The sequence below is a fragment of the Oreochromis niloticus genome, linkage group LG23 (assembly GCF_001858045.2).
Source record: "Oreochromis niloticus isolate F11D_XX linkage group LG23, O_niloticus_UMD_NMBU, whole genome shotgun sequence".
NCBI lineage: Eukaryota > Metazoa > Chordata > Actinopteri > Cichliformes > Cichlidae > Oreochromis > Oreochromis niloticus.
This window is the reverse complement of record NC_031986.2, coordinates 35,131,033-35,154,743: the sequence shown is the minus strand read 5'-3', so window position 1 is coordinate 35,154,743 and position 23,711 is coordinate 35,131,033. Positions and strand designations below refer to the sequence as shown.

The 23,711-nt window shown below is 45.2% G+C and overlaps 1 protein-coding gene across 3 annotated transcripts in view; it reads right to left on the bottom strand.

The window, feature by feature from the left end:
• Window positions 1–6,579: 6,579 nt before the first annotated feature.
• The window catches only part of sema6bb (sema domain, transmembrane domain (TM), and cytoplasmic domain, (semaphorin) 6Bb), a 123,468-nt gene continuing 106,336 nt past the window's right edge, over window positions 6,580–23,711 (bottom strand). For all 3 annotated transcript variants that reach the window (XM_025902989.1, XM_003451351.5, XM_019351927.2), the window contains exon 17: window positions 6,580–8,652. In XM_025902989.1, the coding sequence (XP_025758774.1) occupies window positions 7,745–8,652 (908 nt within the window). In that variant the 3' untranslated portion in view covers window positions 6,580–7,744. The remainder of the gene's footprint in view (window positions 8,653–23,711) is intronic.

Genomic DNA, 23,711 nt, shown 5'->3' with positions numbered 1-23,711 from the left:
ATATTTTCCATTTTCAGTGGTGTCGGAGAAAATGTGAGTATTTGGAAAACAAAGATGCTGAGAGGAATGAGAGCTGGCACGGTGTGGAGCTCAGCTGTAGAAGGCAGTCAAATCAAGAAGAGTACCCACTGGCACTGTTTCAGCCTCTTCATTAATCAGATTCATCATAATGAGTGTGTGTGTATAGATAGATAGGCCATGCACACACACTCGTGCGTTTTCATAGATCTGATAGAGCACGGAGCGGCTGCAAACACACTGTAAATTATCCCAAAGCTGGCAAATGCAGTCGGTTTTGCTCCGCAGAGGACGGTGGACAAGGATGCCACAAATGTGGGATTGCACACACAGTGTGAGACACCGGCACATTCCATCATTTGAGTACTGCAGCACTGGAGGGCTTCACTCCCATAAACCATCAGCGAATGAGAGTCCCTGACAGGTCCTCGCTGCCCTGCACCACTCAACAGATGTGAAATGGCCTGATAGGCTCCCCAGAGAGATGGAGAACTAGATGGGGAGGAAGGAGGGAGGAAGAAGAGTGGAGGCATAGCCCAGTGAGGAGCAGGGGGGGGGAGAAGGAGAGGTGGAAGGTAAACTCTGTCTACACCGAGCAATATGAAGTGACAGGTAAATGACGTGGATTTCATGGATTTACACCGTTTTATGATTGCTTTACTGAATATAAAGATGCCGTTTTGCCTCTGGGTTTTGGCATTTAATGAAACAATAACAGTGAATGTAATGGAGCAGTAGCACCCTCTAACAAAGAGTGATGACACTACAACGACTGCTCACTGCAGCTTTGGGCTGTTGTGCAGTAGAGAAAAAACAATGGATCTCAATCTGTGTCAGCTTCGATTTTCAGGCTTTCGTTTTTCCTTCTCAAGACACGAGGAAATTCTCTCAACCAGTGAATGACTTATTTATAATTTATCATCGTTTTTCAAAGCTCATGTTTCCATTTCATTCGTCACGTCGCGTGACAACACAGTCAGATCTTCAGCGTTACCGAACAGCATCTTTAGAGCGAGTGAATCGGTTATCCTCTGACTGTGTTTCTTCATGAGGTCCTGCGCTGACTGGCAGCTCGTCCACAGCCTGTTCTGCCTCTCAGCCTGTGACAGCTGGGACAGGCTCCAGCCCCCCTGCTACCCTGAAATAAGTGGAAGGAAATGGATGGATGGATATATCACTATTATTTGAGTCGCAGCAAATCATCCAATTAAAAACAAAATAAATGTCCCCATTAAACATGTAAAATTAGGCTGAATTAGTAAGCTGAAAGGGATGAAACTAAAATAATGACGGCTCTAAAAAGCAAACTGGAATAATATGACCTTGCCCAGGTTTTAGCTGAAGGGGTTGGATAACTGCCCAAATGAAGTGCTGGATGGAGTTATTACTTCACCATGAATAAATGAACTGTGTGCCTGATCTGTTCCTAACTGTCTGCTTATAAAAGCAACCAGTCCGCTTTCAGCGAGCTCGTGATAACACTTCAAAAGGAGGAATCTGGGTATTAAATATTTGATCAGTTTCAAATGCAAAGAAAAGAAAGAAAAACACAGTTTGCAGATATGTTTGGGGAACAGGAGAGTACATTTATCATAAGAAATAAAGACATTGTGCTGTGAGACACTGTGAGACAAGAACGAGGCATCGTCCCTCTCCCAAAAGTCCAGCAGCCGCTCTCCTCAGCTCATACTTTTAAGGACTGTACTTACAAAATGGAGTAGTTTTTTTAGACATCAAACATTTTCTCCGTCAAATCCAAAATGAGCTGGTGTTTTTCTCTTTCTTCCTCAGATAAAACAGATTAACGTAATTCTCTTGGAGGCACCCATGTAGGAAAACGCAGGTTTCACAGCCTTCCATGGTCATCACTGATGCAATGACATCATAATGTCAAACACTGTACCGCTGTTAAAGTTTGTGCTGACAGTGTGTGCGATTAAAAAAATAATATTAGCGCAGAAATGTGACTCCAGCTGTGGAATCTAATTAAATGCATCCGCTCTGGTTGTTTTACCCTCGACTGCTTCTCTACTTTCACGACATTATTGTGACAGCTGCTGCTATCAGCTCACTTTGTTTCATATACACAACATACTGCATCGTATACACGCTCTACAAACACTTTTTCCTTGTATCGGGATATCAGGCCTTTGTTTTTATGTAAGCAAATATGATCAGTGACGGAGCAAAAATGAATTAGAACACCATAATCAGTGATCACAACTCGATGTGAAGTCCATGTCTGAGTGGTTTATTAGAATAAGAAAGTTGACACAGAGTAAAGTCTCCATGCGGAGTGACAGGCAGAGCTCGGGACAATGTGGCGACATGGCGAACAACTGCTGGAGCGTGTCTGTGTGTTCGTATGAGTGTGGCCTTTGTGTTTGTGTGTGCTGCGCAGTTGTCGTAGGGTGCATGCACGTGTTGCTTTTGGCGTGACGACGGACAGATTTCTTCGCGGACACAAGCGCACACACACTTGCATGTACTGTACAAATTCACACGTCGCTACTTCTGTACACACACGGAGGCTTTGTCGTCATGCAGCTACTGCACTTAAATTACATGTAAGCATCAAGGTTATGTACACGTAGCAGGGACATGTGTTGTCATCCGATGACGGCCCGCCCCGAGGCCCCGGGGCCGGCCTCTGGTGGGAGCCGCAGGACGGCGGGGTCCTTCGCTCTGGAGGAGAACGGCCTCCTCCCAAAGCTCGGTCTTTGTGGTTAATTCGCTCAGCCTCCTCTTCTTCCTCCGATTCACATTCACATTCAGATCCAAACAGGACGCAACACCTGGGTGCTGCTCACAGTACTGCTCGTCATGATAGTCATCGGGTTCATTGTCATCATCAAATCGGGCACATCAGAGAATTGAAATCATATACAGTAATATTCCATAGAAATCTTAAAACCAAGTATCTACCACAGAAACAAACAATAGAAAAAAGCAAACATGACAAAAATGGTCAGCGCCGACTAAATACATCTACAACTTTACAAAAATGCAAACGTTGGTTTTGTTTTCGCCGTTTGTGCTTTTTCTTCTCGTGCGTTGGCCGGGGGAGGTGCAGTCTCGTTTCACCACATCCCCGTGCATCGCTGGATTTCAAGCGAGTTAGCCTCCTTCCTGGACCTTTTCTGGGGCATAAAGCACGGACAGTGCACTGGAGCACCGTGGGGCAAAATGGCAGTTACTGGCTGGGGGGCATCACGTGACTGGGCCACACGGCACAAACAACCCCAACACACAAAGGCATGGTCTCTTTAGCGAGCGCGCGCACACACACATCTTAATAAATAAAATCACAGACAGGCTGGGTCACAAAGACAGTGATGGAAATTTTATGTGTGTGTTGATTCGTGCAGAGCAGAGATAAAGAGGAAGGATGTGTGTGTGTGTGTGTGTTTGCAGGACTGGAGGCAGTATACGCTACATTTAAATAAAACAAAGCAAAAGCTCTTATAGGAAAAAGAAAGCAATTTGCCACATGAGAGCTTACGGAAATGTCTAAAAACTGTTACGCATCAAGGATTTAATGTGAAATAAAGTGGAGGTTGCTTTGATTTCGGTTTCTGTTACTGAATCATTAAATTAACCAGCTAACCTTTAATGGTGACAAGTGCAATGAGAGCTGGGCCGGCAGAGTCTGCTAACAATCAAAGGGTTTAAAGAAAAGGAGAAGAAGTGCAGCTGCTCGGTGAGGAGGAACGGGAATGACATGAAGTATGCAAAGAAAGGGGAGGATGATGGCTTTAATAAACAGAGCTTACATGAGGTCCACGTGAATTTTTTAGCTCCGCTGTAATGTTGAACTAAGGTAATCAAATTATGCAGTCAGCAAAGTAACATGTACGCCAGTCAGAGTCAGCCTACAGCAGGCCCGAGCCCAGCTCCCGATCCTAATTCAATTGTGCCCCAAATGTGGTTAAAAGTCCTTTTTGTGTGTTTGCATGCAAGTGTGTGAGTGTGTGTGTGTGTTCTGCTGGTGGTTAGCGGAGCTGGTTGAACAGCGCCTCCCTCTCAGGGCTGATGTGTCTGCAGTAATCTTCTCAGGGGCTCATCAGGCCATTAGAGGGCCGGGAATGTACTTTGCCTAATCAAGCATGTTTAGCGAAAAAACCGGAGGAGATGCGGAGCGAGGAGACGCCTCGCTGGGCACGCCGAGCGAGACAGAGAGGCCTCGTGGGCACACACACGCAGACTCGGCGGTGGGAGAGAGACGAGCGGCGTCCTGGCTGGTGGAGAGCTTCCTATCCTCAATACTAATGACCTGTTTCAGGGTGGAATGTGTAAAGAATACACTGCTTTAATGTGGTGGCGAGGCGGTAATGCAGTAACATCACGTTTGCCTGCTTGACCTCCTCCTCTGTCCTTGCCTTCGTAAATCTCTTTCACTGGCCTGTCTCATATATTACGTCAAGCCTGGCTGTACATTTGTTAGGGCTGGGTATTAAACCTCAACAGAAATGTGTCTGCGGAGCTGAACACTGTCAGGTGGTATCGAGTGTCGGGTCAGATTTATGCTTCTGTTTACGCTTCTTGGATCACACGGTTCTTGTTCGAAATATGCCTGCATGTGTTTCGATGTGCTCGAACTACGTTTATTACTTATTTTGTAAAAGAAAAAAGGTGAAAAAATGCAAGAAGCTGCAGCAGAAACTGACGATGTCCGCCCAGACGTTTGGTGGGAATGGAGCTAACTTCAGGTGAGAGGCTGGGCTCACACAAGCAGGCAGACAAACATTCTTAGAAAGGCTAGAATCACCAGTCAAGCTAAAACATATGCATTTGAGAAGAAGCCAGAGAACCTGGAGTAAGGCACAATCAGAACATGCAAACGCCACACAGGAAGGTCTGAGGTTCTGCAGGTCCAAACCTAGACTCTGGACGCTGGACCACCCCTGCATTGAGATCGATCGATCGATCGAAAGTTTTAAGACAGAAAACAAACTGAAAAACTTTGGAAACGGTGCCATAAATCCTCAGAGAGCTGAGAGGTGTGGGTACAAAGAAAGAGCTTTTCTGTCCCCACAAGTGCAGTCTACCTCCTCGGGGCTAATCACAGGACCTTCTCTTCTGGAGTTTAATACTAAGAAATACCAAACTGTTAAATCAAAGTGAAATGAAAAGCATTTTTTGGATCTGTCTTGCGTGCTTGTTCTTCCTGTGCCTGTGTGGGTTTCTCTCCAGGCGCTGCAGCTTCTTCCACAGTTCAAAGACATGCGTGCTGATTACTAGTTTTATTGGACTGCTGCATTAAGGTATGAAACTGTCACCAGAGGTGTGGGACTGGTCTCTGTAAGCTACAAACCTCCAGGGCACAATGGCAGTACATTAGAGCAGCGGTCCCCAACCCCCGGGCCTCGGACCGGTACCGGTCCGTGAGTCGTTTGGTACCGGGCCACGAGAGTTGAGGCTCAGGTGTGAAATGTATGGTTTTCAGGGGTTTTATCGGTTTTCAGCGTTATTTTGTTATCGTTTTTATCGTTAACTCGGTTTTCCGGGGTCTTTTCACGTGTGTTATGAATAAATCTTCTTTTTTTCGGTACCGGCACTAGTTTTATTTTGTTGTATTTATCCGTGACACCTTATTGCCGGTCCGTGAAAATATTGTCGGGCATAAACCGGTCCGTGGCGCAAAAAAGGTTGGGGACCGCTGCATTAGAGAGCCCCAGTGACGAGCTGTTGTAACCCTGGAGGTACTATAAGGTAGCTTAAAGTTTCTGGGCGGGCATGCGTCCCGCTTTGATGGAAAAACCACTGATCTGAATAGAAAAAGGGTCGTTTTGTATCAGGACCGAAAGATGTGTGTCTTGTCTATGTTGATAGCATCTATAATTTAAAGCGGAAAACCCAGCTCGTCCATTTTAACTGCACTTCTTTGTGCGCGGTATAATGGTTTAAACGTAGTCCATAGCATACAGCGCTCCCACGCAGGGCTCTGACATTGTTAACATGCATTTGTGAGTGTTAGACGGCCATTAATGGTTCAACAGAGAAAAGAAAAGCAGGGCGAGAATGAGAGTAAGATTGATCAAAGCTGTTTTGTTGCACTCAATATGAGTAACACATTCATGTATACAAGCCCTAAGAGACTCACACACTCATAAAAACACCACCTTTACGAACGTATGACCCAGATGAAGCTATCTACGTTTGAATCGAGGACAGATGAGAGCTGATGAAAATAGGAAACATCAAAAGATCAGACAACGCAGTGAAAGAGTAACTCCACACCCCAATATACCCATGCCCGTCTGTTTTCTTTATCCTGCTTTTGTTGGGAAACACACTGAGAGTAAGAAAGGGACGGAGCCACAAGGGATGACCATTGTGAACAGCAAGCAGTGCCCCTACTCTGGCCTCAGCCCCAGCTTCAGCCCCTCAGCTCCTCCCTGTCCCGGCAAACCAGTGAATCGCCAGTGTGCGTGAGCCGCGAGAGATGCCCGGGCCCAGTCGCTGCGTCTCTCGTGACGGATGGAGCTGCTGTCCTCCTCATTGATATTCCGCCGGGCTGTGGCGGTGGGCTAGGTCCTTGACTCTTAACGGTTATTTGTTGCCGCAGTCTCCTCCCGCCTCTGGGGCACAAAGAGTCTCAGTGTCGGGCAGAAGAGGCTGAATGGAGCTCCCAAGCGGCCGGGCAGACAGTCAGAGCTCACATTCCCTCCTTCAAATGGACTGCGGAGCCTGGGGAGGCCTCGGGTCAGGTCAGACAGACCCAGGCATACTGAGAGGCAGCAAGGGAGGGGGGTGGAGTGGAGATACTGTTCCTTTTTCCCAGAGCCTTTTTCCGACGTCTCGAAGCTTCGGTTTTCTTTGCTGAGAAGATGCTGATATAAAAATATCAAATTAAATTGGCTTTATCTTTATCCTTAGATATATCTTGCTCATTATTGCTCTTTTTTTACTTTCACAGAGCGAGTCCGACCTCCTCACTAGCCACCGATCAACCAACCATCCAAACCTCCGATTGGTGAACACAAAGAGCCTCAAGTAGACACGTGATAAAATCCGTCTGTCTCTCTGTGATTGGTTATAAAAAGAAAATAATGTTATTACCATCTTCGTTATACAGGTATACTTCACAGTTAAGACAGGACGCTGGCTGGGGTTGTCGTGGCCACACGTATTTGCACATACACACAGCATGATTGGCTGAGCGTCGCGGCCCTTTGACGGCGACATCAGTTCGAGTCCAAAGAAAAGCACATGGTTGTCTGCTGGACGCCACCGGCATCGGCAAACCAAAGCAGAAACGTGATTTCACTTAAAGAAGATCCATGGTGTTAAAACAGTGAACAGAATGGTGGAGGGAGACCTTTCACATTTGGTGCTGCAAGCCAAATTGTCATTTTATTTGTTTTTTTTTAATCTCCACACTGTCCTTCTATGAAGAGCCTTCGTTCTCCGCACCCCTCTTTTTAGCTCGCCGGTCGTCCCGTGGAGTCAAAGTCACGCTCTGCGGTTGGATCCACCGACAGAGCTGAGGCGCGCACCTCGGATTACGAACGGAGGAACGGAGATGTACAGAGAGTTGTCTCCTCTTTGTCAGCTCTCTCTCTTTGTCCCTCTCTTTAGTCAGCTGAGTGATGTCTGAACATTGAATGACAGTGAGAGAGGACAGACAGGGTAAGGTTGGACCGGGACAGTGAATCTGAGGGTTGTTTGATTCCAGTTTGCTGTTGGAGGGAAGGGGTTGGCGTCAGGGCTCGTCTGCGTCGCCTCACTGGCCACTGGGGTTGCGCTCGCCCACGCTCTTTCCTAGAAGATGGCTGAAGTCAGCCAGTTCTCCCAGCCCTCGGGGTCCGTGCATGTCTGGCCTGATGAGGCCCTGGCGCTGAGGGTGATAGGGTGCGCCATTGTTGCTGTTGTAGTTGAGCGCCTCATGACTCCAGCGAGGCTCCCCGTAGTCCATGTGGGGAGTGGGAGCGGACACCACCCTCCGTCGGTCGGGGGAGTCCTGCGGCGTGGCAGGGTAGATGTATTCTCCTGCTGAGTTCCTTAGCGCACCGGTGGGCCGATTGCTACCGTGCTCCCCTCTCTGCGTGGCGAGGATCAGGTAGCGATGGCGTTCTGTGTGCGGAGGCAGCACCACCTCTCCTGGGTCATCTATCCGGACCATACCGCCGCCGCCTCCACCGCCGTGCAGGAACTTGGAGCTCAGGTAGATGACGGAGTTGTTTGGGCAGGGAGTCCCAACGGCGGTGAGGAAAGTCTGACTCTGGTCCCACTCGGTGTCCGGGAGACGCACACCCCGTTTCTGCTGCAGGGGGGTCTGCTCGGGCGTGGGCAGCAAGCCGGGGTCCATCTCTCCTTTAGGCCAGCCGTTGGGCGTGACAAAGGGGTTGTCCGCCTGCGAACAGCGCCGCTCCCCGCCGCTGGTTCTCGTCACGCTCATCACCGACCCGCTGCGGCCCTGTCCCAGCATGCTTTGCTCTTTGTCACCTTTGCGCCGGGCGCCGCTGGCTCCGGAGCCGCGAGAGTGGCGGTGCCGGTGACTCATGATCCAGCAGACGGTGAGACCAGAAAGGACGGCTCCTGTTGCAAAGGCTGAAACAGCAGACACCACTAAGAGGTTTACGGACACGAGGCCATCGGGCTCCTCCATGAAACTCTCTTGGAGCAGAATTCCTAACAGAGAGAGAAAGAAAAAAGCCTTCAGTCAACTGGTGCACGCAAAAAGCATCAGCATTTCCTGCACAAAGCACGTGGGAGTTCGCAAACGGCCAGACAAAGTGACCTATTTTCTATCTCCTCTCTGTGGGTGGTAATGGTCGTATGCTTTCCAGCCAAGGTAGCTGTGGCTAATTGCCTTCATTATGTAAAGTGGATGGTGATTTTAATAGCTCTAATAACTGTCTTCCTGATTGAGAATAGCTCTCAAAGCTAACATGTTTCACAACATTAGCTTTACAGAGAGAGATGCCAAGTCTGTCGTTAATGGCGAATAATAACTTCAAGCTTCCATACCATGAAAATTCACTTATACAGTCCAGGTGCCGTTGATGTTACATGTGTGCTGTAGGTAGTCTGACTTTAAACTATTTTGAAACAGAAATGCCCTGTAAGTGTTAGCCCAACGTATGCATACATTCGTTTTCTTTGTTGCATCCATACAGCAAGATGATTTCTTGCACGAGTGAACGCGAGGCATCATGTTTATAGATAAAGAACAGCTCATCTGTGAAACACAACTTTCTGTATCTTGGGGTTTTTTTGTGAGTACAAGAGATGAAGTCCCTCAGACAGAACTGTTTATGAATTATTGAAGATATGAAAACAGCGAGACCACAGCCTGGGCTGCCATGGATCAATTAGAAAAATGCCAGAAAAGAAGTCATTCTTTGCTGCGTAAGCTCTTGGGACCAGCACCAAATGAATACAATGAGAGCATGTGCGTGCCAAGGGAAGCAGATGAAGGCAAAAAAGAGGGTGTTAGAAAAGAGAGAAAGAGAGAGAGTCGTGGCCTAAAGCATACTTGAACATTTGGGGCCTTAGACAAACACTCGTAATAGTTGTTAAATTACAGCTCCAGTAGTGGCAGAGGGAGGAATGTCTCCACAAGGACAGCAAAATAAATCCTTTCTAAGAGAAAATAAATGGATATCATTAATAGACAGTGGGAGCCACTTACTCACTTACAAGTTGCCGAGCACAAAGCGGGGCAGAGAACGGGAGGAATAATGAACACTAGGAAAATGGCACTGTTGTGTTTTTAAACAAACATACTTTTATTAACAGAGATATTCATTTTTAATGGTGCCAGTTGTGGTTCAAACACTCCAGCACGAGACAGCCTGGTGCTTAATTAAAGTGGCCCGTGGCTTTGTGTTGTTTGGTGTTATGCTACATATTGGTATTAAAGCAGGGGAATGGGAGCTAAGCCGCTGTGAGAGGCGGCCGAACGGCCACGCCGCTCTCGGCTGGATTAAAGGGGGTAAAAACTTTGACTCTTTACTGGCCTAAAAATGATTCGGAACTTTTTGTCCAAAAACTCAGTACCAAGAAATCCTGCGTGGAGACATCTGGCCATTTGTGGACTCGACATTGAGCTTACACACAAACTGTTCAACTTAACACCGACAGCAGTGACTCACAAATTTAGCTGATCTTTGGGTCTTTCGCTCAGGACAACCTGACACTGTGGCCAACTCGCATATATATAAAAACCTGTTTTGGAAATCTGCCGACAATACATAAAATCAGACATCACGCTCCACGAGCCGGGAAGCACGAACCAGCGTCTTATCACACACAGGCAGTAAAACGTTCAGGTAAACAGAAGCTCTATTTTCAGCTTAAATGAGACTTTTTCCGAGGGCAGATTGTATCCGCTGTAAATACGGACCCCCTGAAGCCAATTTCTCTCTGCTGGGACTCGACAGGAACAGGAAGCTACGACTTTACCATCACATTTTATTTTATGAGCAAACCAAGCATCTGTAATCAGAAAAACACACAGCAGGTGTATCAACAGCCCCGAAGAAGAAACCACAATCAAAATAAACTGAGTTTAAAAAGAAAAATTACGCTTTCCTCTCAAGAAATTTCCCATAAATGCCACAAATATCCTGTAAACATTTAATAGTTTAGCCTGCCATCATCACTGAAGCCGCAACAAGCAGGCAGACAATGATAAAACTCCAAATTAAATTAAAAATAATATTAGACAACACCCCGACCGTTACTTCCTGTGTGAAAGGGCTGGATAAAAACAAGGACGCCGTCTCCAGCAGACAAATCTGCAGCCTCATCTTGAAGTAACTTCATAAAGTCGTGCGTTCTTGTACGGTGCACGCTGCTGCGTCAGTGCTTACAGGATGTGGGTAATTTAACCTGTGAATAATGGGGTGTAATAGTGAGCACAGCTGTTATTTGAATTTGTTAGGTATTAGCATATTCTGCGTTCTTCATCATCGACCAGAAATCGTGTAGCCATGAAACACTCTTAATGAAAAGTTTTTATTGCGTTTAACTTTATTAAAAAATGTCAAAATTTGAAGACAAATGGGTTTAATAATAATTAAATAACAGCTCGTGTTTTATAACAAAAAAATTAATAATTTCTCATTCGAGGAATAAACTCATTGAAAAACCACTTAGTTTTTCTCAGATAATTTCAGTGTTAGGTGTTGTAATACTTTGGGTTTGACCTTTTGTGGAACTCACTGGACTTTACTGGCAGCTTCTTTACTTTTCTGCCAACAAAATCCTCAAACTCTTTGGGTTCAGCCACATCTTAAGAACATTTTACGATTACTGAGCATTTAAAACAAAGTTAAAAATGGAAAAACTTTGGTTTCAACTGCCAACTTGAAGCTCTTCTCCTCAGTGAGGAAATGCTGATAGCTGTAATATTTATCAACCTCTCTTAGTTTGACGTGTCAATATTTGCTATTTAACAAAAAGCACATGTGAGGCAGACAAAATATTTTTGCATATTTGGACCCAATAACAGGAATATTACAGCTCACATTTCCATCCTGCCCTCCGTTCTGTCTGTCTGTGCCAACAATCATATGACCCCCTATGAGCGAGCGCTTTGGCGATAGTGGAAAGGAAAAACTCCCTTTTAATAGGAAGAAACCTCCAGCAGAGCCAGGCTTGGTTTACCCTCCTCACACCACCCACCCTACTTAAAGCAGGGGTGTCAAACATCAGGTCCTGGGGCCAGAATTGGCCTCCAATAAAGTTCCTCTGGACAGCTTTGGAAAATGTGAAGGGAGTCACAAATTTTGGACTTCTAATTGTATTACACATTTCTTTTTACTGATAAGGACTTTGCACATGGCCGTTCATGCTACACCAAAGTAATCAGGTTAATAGATTATTCCGTCATTAAATGATGGAAATGTTTTTTGAAATGGGAGTTTCACTGAGCGGGCTGCGCGTGGCCCACGATGTAAAACGAGTTTGACGTCTCTGCCTTAAAGCATGACTGCACCCCACAGAGCTGAGGTGACAATGGGCACAACTGCACTTAATCATTCATCCATCCCTTGTCACTAACAATTAAATGTTAGAGCTTGGACAATAGATTGCGGACGCCATCGATGTGAGCTCATACACTCACAAGTTTGCAATTTCCATCGATTGAATCCTGCCATTAATCAAGTGGCCTTGTTGGTCAATCAATGTCCTTTTCGTCACTAATTAGTGCTTTATCACCAATCCGCTGAGCTCAGTGAAACACGTGGACACAGGCTTTAGTTACAGTCTGCTAATTATGTGACACACACACAGTTCAGTTCAGTTCATCAGACAAATGTTCCTCAATAAGCCGAGATCAGCGGGATCGTGTCAGCCTTAGAGCGTAATGCGATCTGTATTTGTCTTTCATTTCTGCTTTTGGTTGATTCAACAATCCCTCCTCCCCACATTCCCATTTTTTCTCCCAATCACTTCATCACAGCCTCTGAATATTAACACGTATCGACAAAAGAATACGTTTGTTCTCCTGCAGCAGGTCTTCACATGTGGTTCATGCTATGCATTGGAAAGTGTTTATTTGACCGTGTATTAAGGCTTATTTAGGATTTTGCCCAACGGGATGTAAAAAGTTGATTGCCTAATATCTCAAAATTGCTCTGAACACAGATGGCAGCTCATAATTGAGATCTCAGAGCATATCAAAACACAGCCAGCTCGTGGTTACGCAGGCTAACCAGCACAGTCTTTGTGTATTCATTTAAGCACCCATGCTCTTCCATGTTTGGACTGAATTTGGCGTTTGTTCACTGGGACTTCTTCTCTCCTTGAACATATTGTTGGCATCTTTGGTCGCACAGCCTAAACACAGGCTGATTATTGCTGTATTTATTTCCATGTTTTTGGCCGATATTCAGCTTGGAGAGCTTGTCAGCATTAGTTACATTATTGTTCCTCTCTTCAGGAAAAAGGACATTTTTGAGGCACAGATGCAACACAGAGGCAGGAAGTTACTACCATATTCCCTCTGCTCTACTCCTACACACACACACACACACACACACACACACACAGAGGCTTGAGGAGTTTGAAAAGTCAGGTATTGCACGTATCTAGGGTTGGATTTTTCTTCAATAATCCCTCGAGTCCTGATGAGTTTGTAAACGGAAATGAAGTTATGCGACCGCAGAAAAATTCAAAACGAGGCAATAACTCAGATGCTTCTTTAACGTGTACCTCGGCTGTGGTCCAGGCTTGCTGTGTGACACTTTAGATTAAATTCTGCATGGATGCAATAATGCTGCTGTCAGCTTCATGCAGGGGCACGTTTCTGACAAGTGTGTTTATTATTGCTGTACGAGTGTGTGTGTGTGTGTCACAGCAATCATGGCACCCCAACTCTCTCTCTCACTCTTTGACACGGACACTTAGATATGTTAATTATTTTTTGCCAGCTTCTTTTATCCCCCACTTATGTCTTTCTTGGATGCTTGACATCGAGAGGAAATCTTTTGCCAGTGGGAATAAGCTGAAAAAGGATTACGATGATAAAGAGAGCACGCAGAAAGCAGAGCGATTGGGTAGTGTGCATTTTTGTGACAGCAGGCAGGTTTCCCCGCATCCTTGGGGTGACAGCAGAAACTACTGCTCGCCCGCTCCTTCCTCATCTCGGCTCCTTCTCTTCTCCAATCCTGCTCACTTATTAAACCTTAATAGAAGCCAACAGGCCTGCCTGTCAGCCTGACGAACACTGAGCTGCTTGTCTCCGGGCTTCCAGCTCCAATTACAGCGTAACAATGAGAAGAAGGGAGAGGAGAGCGATTTTACAGTATGTATGCTAAAAAAGGGAAAAAAAAGGAAAGAAAGTGGGAGGAGAAGAGAGGACATGAGACAAAAGAGGGGGCGAAGATGAGAGGGAGGACACGGCTAATAAAAAAAAGGAGAGGGGATTAAAGAGGTGACCACAAAAGTGAAATACGACCGAGGAGGGAGCACAGAGGAGAGAGAGCAGAGAGGTGTAGTTCCCTGTTGATGAAAGCAACACTGATAAGATATTTGCTCGAATATACTTTTATACCGCCTAACTGTCAAAATCCAAAGCACAAAGAAAATCAGAGTTTCTCTGGTACTTCGCCGGCTTTGTCTCTAACCCGCAGCCATCCGTTCCTTCGCGCGGCGCCGTCCTGCCCTCCCTCCTATCCGCTTGTTAGCCGTTAATCCTTTCTCAATTTCTCTCTCCTACCCACCGCTCCTTTGATCACCGGGGGTGGCGGCATGATGGGAGTAATAGCTTCGAACTCAAAAGAGAAGTAAGGAAACTTTTATTCATACTTTCAAATCAAGGTTGCTCGAGTAAAATCTAATTTTATATTCGAGTGTCAAAGTTTCAGTTACTTCTGCAGTGTGACAGACGCGGTTATGCTACATTTCTGTGCCTACCAATAATCGCTCCTACTTGTCCTCCGCTCTCATTTCTACCTCCCCGCATTTAGAGAGCGAGTAAAGGAAATTATTGAAAAGCCCTGCTAGCCGTGCCAGTTGTTCAACATTTCCCTTGATTAGAGCTCTGGCAGAAGACTCGGTATCTGCTCGCTCCAGAATCACAGTTTGGCGCCACTTTCAACAAAGGCCTTGTGAACGTGTGTGAATGAGACGAAGGGAAGGAAAATTATTTTCGACCCACCATCGGTGATGATGATTATGATTAGAGAAGTGCAGCCAAGGCATAATCCCTGTTTATCACATGTACTGAGTCTTATCGTTCTGGCAGATTTGGCCATGGTTTCTGTAGGTTATGATGATACTGTAATGACTGCAAAAACTGGGAACAGTGACCTCCAGAAAAACACGAGTTCAGACAATCGCTGAAAGATTTACTGGCGTTAAACTGTTATCTTGCAGCGTGCCCACTGTTATCTACAGCCACAGCTCCCGTCAGTGTACTGTGATCTACACAACATGTGTTTTACAGGCAGTTTACACGAGTCTAAGCAGCTGACTGTTCTTACGCCACTGATTTGTTCTCGTTTCTGTGCCGTAGTCTGATACATATAAAGCTATAAATGCAGCTTATGAAGGGGAGAGCAGCGTGTCGTGATTTATGAACTGAATCATCATCAGTTTGCAAAATCTGAACACATTTTAATGATCAATAAATCACTGAGATCTTTATTTCCCGTAGTTATTATTTAACAAAATAAAACACCTTTCAGCGATGTTGAAACTGGGTTTTTTGGAAACCCGGGATGTAAATCTGTCCGTCTCTATAATATTCCCACGCGCCTTTGCACTCGACAAAGAAATAAGCGCTGTTGTTTTTACAGCAGTTTGTTACGCTGGACTTCTGAATGGAGTTTGACGATTGAGGAAGAAAGAAAAACACGATTCGAGCAGCTGAAATGAGCTTTTTTCAGATATGATTTGATTCAGATGGCCTCTAAAAACACCCAAGGAAACCTCACCCACTGTTTTAACCATTCACAACTGTTAGATGTAGCACGCGCAGCTAGTGAGGATGGGGTGCTAGCCGGGGCGTGTGCGCATTCTTCGTATCACAGAAATGAAATTGAAATCTTTGCTAAAACAAACCAGACTGAAAATTTAGTTTTAGGTTTTGAATAAAACCCATGAAGTGTTAGTTTTTGGTGTTCCCGCCAGCATCATGACTCACGCCGGTTTCGATTACCGTCCGCTAGCGTTAGCCATTTTAGCCATTTGCAAACTATTTGAGGTTGCTACAGTTCGATAAGTTCCTTAATCAAAAGGCAAGCAGGGGAACTTTTATTCAGTTTGAGAGCCAGAATCCATGTTTTAGAATTACAGCACATCAAAACAGAACAAAGAGACTTCACAGCTTCCCGGTGGACCTGTCGATGCCACGAGCGCACACTTCTGAGCTTGATAGGTTACGACTGTGTCAGCGTACAGCCGGTGATCTGAGGGGCTTTCATCTCTGGAATCCACCATTTCTATGCATAATGTTAATGTGTTTATGCACGCAGTGACGGCGGGATTTCACGTGGCAAAGCACGTGCGCTGTGGTGCGAATAAGTGTGTATAGATGTATGAATATGTGTGAGTTAATAAGTAAGTGCGCGCTCTGCCTGCACCCATGGCTCAGTGATTTTGCTCATTATCCTCGTCTCCTTCTCCTCTGTTGAAGAGACTGCAGGCGCTGTTTCGTTTCTTGTTTTTAGCACGTACTCCTTCCTGCCGTCTTACTCCTTTTATTTTTCTCTTAACAGATACACTACATAACTTACCCATTACCTCCACTACCTCCTCTACTTCTGTTTCACGCACACAAACGCAGTGCACCTCATGTTGTGAGCTGTGAAACTAACACCAATGTGTGTTCAAGCCAGGCAGCAAACTGGGAAAGAATTGAAAGGCTTTAAAAAGAAGCCCAGCTCCTTACTTGGACTAAACCTTGCTTGCTCATAAACCCTGTTTACTCTCGGGATGACTGTAAAACCATTTACAGTCTGTCCCTGACAGCGTTTTCAGAGCGCGGCTTAAAGAAAGCTGCTGGGGACTTGTGCACAACTCTCTGGTTAAAAAAAGATAAAGAAATAAAAACCCCAACCTTGGCTCCCGAGGGCCGCTGAGACGCTCACTCGGCTGATCAATATGTTAAAACATTTATGCACACCACCCATGTGTTTGTAATTAAAATTCCATAAAATCTCCACCAAAAAACACACTGTTAATAGATTCTGGGTTTATTAGCGAGGGAACATCAGGCTTTTGGCTGATTTAGAGTCAAGGCTTTCAGTCATGACTGCATAATTACAGACCTTGCTGCCTATACATTCCTCTTTTCCATCTCGCTCTTACTCTCCAGCTATCCCGTGTATCTACGTTTTTAACTCGCCCTCATTTGACTTCCTTCTTTGTGCTTATAGAAAACTCTGCTAGGGGTAAATGAGGTAAGTCTGGAGTTGCTTTGGGGAACAACGTGTGTTAAAATCATCTGGGGGGGTGCCGTGTAATCAAATGCTACAGGATTTTTTCTTTCTTTTCGATTCTCATAAATGTTTTTTTCACAGCCTATGCACACATGTTGCTATTCCTCATTCTTCATTCGATTATATCAGCAGATCTTGTTCTCCAAATCTGGTCAACCTTTTAGCGAAAGGCAGTTTAACAAGAGAGAATCTGTTAGCAGTTTCAGCTGCATCCAATCCAAACAAAGCAACTGGGCTGTGGCGGACACTGTGGTGAAATAAATTGTTTTGCAGAGCTTCTTGTGTGCACGAGAGTGCACGTGTGCAAACGTACATGCGTGTGTTCCTCAGCAGGATGTAGCTTTTTACTATTTCCCTCTATATAGGGGTGCTATACAGCGCTGGCTGTGCTTTCGTTTGGTAATTGATATTCTCATTTTAGGTGCAAAGCCAAACGTGCACTATCGAGAGCAATAATAAATATTCACAAACTTGTCGCAGGCAATAAATTGGAGAGCAGGTCCGCGCAGAATTAGTCTAACAATCTGCCCAGAGGGTTCACGTCTCTCGTTCCCAAATCATGAAGCAGGCAATTCAACTTAATCTTTCTCACATGCTACGTCCATATATCACGTCTGTGCTGTGCTATACACCCACCAGCTGAAAACACACGCCACATTGTTTTTCTTATGTTAACACCACCAGAGCTGAAGTGTTGGAATCTTTCCACATACAAATTTATGAAGGTTTAACAAAATGATTAAAAAAAATCAGGCCTCACGTCGAGGCGGGCGGCTGACAAAAGCTGCTTTCTCCGTATCCGTGCAGCCGCTCGTCTCTTCTGTTAATTTACAGTTGGCCTTTAATGAAATGTCTCGGCCGTGACACAGGCCCACGGCACCGCAACTGGACACCGCCAGGATACTTCCAGAGCTGAATGATCACTCAGAATCACAGCGCCTGTCAGGACCCCGGACTACAGAGACTTTAGACTGATCAATACGGGAGTGCCGCAACAAACTCTGGGGTTAACAAGATAGGAAGAGGGTGATGGACGCCGCGTAGAGGAAGGACAGAAAGAGGAATAGAGGCCGAGAGATGTGACAAAGAAGAGGTCTGCCAGTGTCAGAGGGAAGAGAAACACCAATGAAGTGAAAGTAAAAACGGGGTGCTGGGGGAGCGTGAAAAAAACCAGCAGTGTTATTGATGTGTTTCAGAAGGAGGGAAAGTGTTGTTTGATGTAGGGGACTCACCACGGTCGATTTTCGTCAGAGTGACACAAAAACAATCCCCAGAGCTGTGAGAGCAGAGTAGTTACAGCACTGGTTGTCACACTGCAGGACTTTCAGGACGCGGCGCCGGACCCATATTACTCGGCGCCCCGGGCCAGTTCAGATTCCTCAAACGGCACGCAGCCCGCTGTTTATTTCAGCAGACGGAGACAAAGTGGAGCGTACGCTCGTGTGCTCTTGTGCAAAGCGTAGGGTCACCTCACACCCCATCTATATTTTGCTTTTCATACAAATGTATCACCTCTGTTTGAGCCTGGCACCCAGCTCATGCAAACCAGGACGCTCACCATCACAAACCATCGCCCCACACTCATTCTTAAGTAAATGTGCACGCTAAAGGGTCTGTACCTAAATATAAGGCACAAAATGTAATCAAAGTAAAAGTAGAAGTACTCAGTATGCTCTTATTTTACCGGATCACAAAATTGGAAAACTGCAACTAAAACACAAAAGCATTATTTTTGCTTTATTCCACTGACGAAACATTTGGAGGCAATTTAAATGCACTACCGCTGATCTCATTAAGTGCACTACAATCAGTTAAAAGAAATATTAAATATTTCTTTTTTCTTTGTCTGACTGTTCATCACGTTGTTTTATTTGATTGAATCTTTGCAATCAAGCACCTAATGGTTTTATTTGTGCCCCACGGTTACAGTTTATCAAGGTTGTTGCCTCAAACTTTGGATTAGTAAAAAGAAAAAGGTGACAGCATTATTATCAGACATTAAAGCCTTTGAACATTTGCTTGAAAAATGTATTTTTTTCTGGAAATGAGTCCCTCTCTCCTCAAAAACAGTGCTTTTCTTTCACTTCTTTGTGTGAGATGTTTGAGCTTCAGTGTGCAGAATGACATACGTGCAGAGTTTGACACCAGAAAGCAGTTTTTACTTTCATCTGCCGAAGGAGGAAAGTTTCTTTGAGCTCACCTAGGATCTGACTTTAACACTTATATGTACAAGATGACTGCGTGGCATAAAAAAGGAAGCCCGGCTGGATCTGACATTCATCTGAGACGAGGCGCGACGTGGAAGCCTGCACGTGTTCATTCGACTTCTGTAAAGTTTAAATATTTTTTCATGAAAATATTTGATTATTCATAGATTCGAAATTTTTAAATGGGGCACAGGTTTTTTTTCCCAAACTCTTTTTGTGCTTAATAAACATTTAAAACAAATGATCACCTAAAAGGGACTATTTTAGGATTTACTGATTCATAGGAGGCCTTTAATTATTCATTAGCAAATAACGATTGAAGCTTGGGAGAAAAAAAATTCACAGTTTTTCTCGCACTACAAGAACAAAAACAATAGAGGGACGAAGTCTGCTGATCAGCTCCGACTGACAATGTAGTAACACCATCAAGTGGAGCTTATTTTATTTAGATCGCGCCAAATTCTCAAATCATGAACGTCCTGTATATTATAAGATAAAGACTGAACAGTAAGACAGAGAAAAGCCCAATAATAATACACACAGTGGAAGAGAGCCAGAGATTATTAATAACTAATGATTCATCGCAGAGAGGTGTATAAACACAGTGAGTGAAGAAGAAACACCCAGTGCATCATGGGAATCCCCCAGCAGCCTATACCTATTGCAGCATAACTAAGGGAGGATTCATCTGATTTTGACAAATCCAAGAAAAACACAAACCGGAAACGTTCACGCTGTGTGTTCAATGAAGGTCACTGAAATATTCTGCAGACACTATGTTGTAATACCAGATTTTAATTACAATATATGTGGCATTTTTTCCCTCCAACAAATGCTTTTGATTTACATATGTGACGGTCATGAGGCTACACACACACACACACACACACAGAAAACATCAATCAGCCAAGATCTGTGGCTCTCTGAGGGGTCAGCAGGCTCCTGTGTGTTTTTCAGTGCTCTCTGTGAGGAACCTGCTGTGGAGAGCGAGATGCGATGCGAACCGAGAGGACTCGGAGGAAGAAGTCAGATGAAAGAGCCGAAAACCTTCAGGAGTCCTTGCACCTCGCCGAGCTTTCCAAAGGCTGAAGCTACTATTCTTATCTTCTTAGAGCTCTTTAAAAAAAAATCCACACTGAAAAACGACACACACCATACGCTATTTCACCGCCCAAACACACACTTACACATGTCAGTTGGTAAATGGTGTGAGGTCCTCGTATTTCATCAGCCTAAACCTCAGTATTCACCGAGGGGATCGGCTCTGTTCTTCGAGCCTCTCAGAAGCTCCTCGGGGTGGGAAAGATGTGAGAGCTAGAGCGCAAGCTGGTGTCTGGGGATGCGCAGTTACGCGCTGCGCTTCCTCCATCTCCGCTTCCCCTCACTCTCCCTGCCCTTGTGTGCGACTTGCAGGAGTGACAGAAGAGTTAGGATTGGAGGAAGGTGGTATGAAGGTTACTGAAAGCTCTCAGCCTCTGGATGGGTTCAGACTGCAGGGCAACACATTTATCATCAGCAAACTTAAGATCCTGTGTTTTAACCGGCTGCCGTTTAAATACAAAGAGCTCTGTCGGCTTTATCAGCCCCGCTGCCCAAGCCTCAGCCGAGGCCCCCTCCAAAGTGTAATAATTAGGATGGAATGAAATGAGGCCGCGGCTGTAAATTTGGCAACAGGTTTTCCTTCCTAAACAAAGCTCGTCACAGCGTTCCAAGCAGCAGACAAAAAGCCCGAGCCCGTCCTAGCTCTGTGGTGATCGTCATCCACTCGAACATGACGCCACAACAAGGGATCTCCAATCTGCCTTCGCCTCATTGATGTTTTAGCGGACCTCAATTACTGAGTGACTGCATCCCGCTGTTCCACCAGTCAAAACACTGCCTTTCTTCAGGAAATATTTTCACAGCACCATAATTGCTTCCATCTGTAGCTACGCTGTGGCAACACTAGCTATGTCATTACGGCTGAGTGAGTTCACAGCAAAAACGGGTGCCGAATGCGTATGTGCGACTCTGATTGTTTGTGTGTCACTTTGGATGCAGGCGTTTGTTGGAAAACCGACTCCGTTATTATCAGCAGAGGGAAAACAGAGATTTGAGGAAAGCGCTGCAACGGAATGAGGAGGGAATCTGACGTCTCGGCGGCTCCGGCCCCACAAACACCCACACATCGCCTCCGAATCCCGTCTGATGACTAGTTTAACAGAGTTGACTTTAGCTGATGAGGTGTCTGCACAAACACAATTTGACGCTATCCTCAAAAGGCTTGAAAACAGGAAGGTAAAATGAGGCAGTGTTTAGATTACTGCTGCCGGAGGCTCTTCCGAAGATTTCGCAGGACCCAAAAAATGATGTGGATACGAGAATCTTTCTCTTAGAATTAAGATGCCCTCACGGCAAATTAAAAGACCGAAGCTGGCGGTCTGACAGACCGTTTAGCCCGTGTTTATGCTGTAACCGATTGGCCTGTCAGCAAAGGTTACGACCTGGAAAAACTGAAGCCGGCCAATCGACACGTCGCGAGAGCCTGTCGCAAGTGGATCTGACATATGTGGCGTCTGTCGACACTTTAATCAAATCTGACTCATTACGCTGTTTACAGAAGTGGCTTATATTACCTGTCACATGCGTGTTCACACATTCTCATCTCCCTCACACACACACACACACACACACACACACACACACACAAAACACTCGAGCGTTTCAGAGTTAGTTTGGGGGTTTCTGTCAACAGAGTATGTTCTGCTCAAACATCATTAAAAGTAAATCCAGCATAAATCCAGCTGCAGTTTGTCACGCTTGCTGAGACGTCCACTGTGAAGAGCCTTCTAAATTGGAGGGCACACAACTGCTCGCTCGCAGATATTAATGACGGTGTTCCTGCAAGCAGAACCGTAAGTGCAGACACTCTGCACAACTTATATGTGCAGTTTTAGAGACCAGAGGTACAAGCACAGTTCTCACATAGCACACTAAAGCAAATAAGCTGAAGAAGAAATTAAGAGCTTATTAAAAGGCGGAATACAATATCAGCATGTGTAGTCACGGCAACCTTAATTATAGCAAGTCATGTAAGTTTCCTCTGAGGCCAGGAAGCACATTCTGTCCATCAGCAGCCCAAATATTTTTATTTAGTACTTAATAAATAATCCTGTGATGGACTTGCGAGGACTCCGGGGTGAACCTCGCGTCTCTGTCAGCATCTGCTGGGATTGGCTCCAGCTCTCCTGTGACCCTAGCATGTAAGAAAAAATAAGGAAACCTCCCTGCGACCGCTTCTGACCTCGGGGCGATTCCCCAGCTCGCCTGGTGGGAGGCGGACTGTCTCAGACTGACTGCAGTCTTCTCAGACAGGCTGGAGGTTTTCAAATAATTGCCGTCTAACTTTTAAATGCAGACAGATTGCTGACAGTCTGCGACGTGACTCTTTGCAGCAGAGTTGACCGAACTGCTTGTATTCCTATGTAAAAGAAAGGCTGCTGAGTGTGTTTGTCATTTTGCAGTTAAATCCTCACATCACAGTTTGTAGAGGAATTCCTGAATTTCTGTTTAATATCTCTGAGATTGTGGCTGGAATGTGAGTAGTTAATGGTTAGTCTGCACATGTAGATGGCAACAAAGTGATTTTTGTAGATTTATCAAAGTTAATGATCGTATTATCGCAGATTGCCTGCCGCATTGTGACTGTCGTCCACTATTTTATGGACCAAAATTGCTTTAAAGACAGAAACTGGCTGAAAAGTCTGTGTCTCCAGGATGGAATGAAAAATACATTTATTTCATTCCATCCTGGAGTTGTGTCAGAATTATTTAATAACTGATGAATGTACTGACACTGCTGACCTGACTATGGGTATTATTCACTGCGCAGCAGACGCCCCTGTCAATATTCATGTCATGTCAATATTACTGCTACGTGATGGTTGCATCTTTTCAAGGGAAGGTCTCCTAAAATCAACATGAAGTCACAGACAGTATTTTATTAAATGAAAACGTATATTATGTTTGTGCATGCATTTATAAGAGCAGGGGTGGGCAATTATTTTCACAGCACTGTGGCCCCCTGGGAAATTGCCCGCTGCTGCATTAGAGCCTCGAAACTGCTGCATATGTGTACAGATCACAGCTTCACTGTCTCAGTGTTTGTGCCGTATGTTAGTTTGTATGAGAGAGATTAGAGAGCAACAATGAAGTGCCTGCACAAGAGAAAATAGAGCCTATAGATTAATAGACTTACCTAAGCACACACACACACACACACACACACACACACACGTGAATAATTGAATCCAGATATTTCTCTGACCTCATCTATTTCATCAAAGTGTCCCTCCCACAACACACCGTCTCAATTAAATGCTGTGCTTCCAAAGTCTGCTTTGATCAAAGTGGGTTTAGAGCAACAGCATGTCTCTACATACTAATATTTGGGTTGCGTGCGTGTGTGTGTGTGTGTGTGTGTGTGTGTGTGTGTGTGTGTATGTGGAGGAGGGATTTTGTTTCTAATAAATGCACAGAGAGCCATACATAACCACAAGTCAATATCCTGAGCTACGCTCAACTTCCTCACCGTTTCCCATTAAGAAAC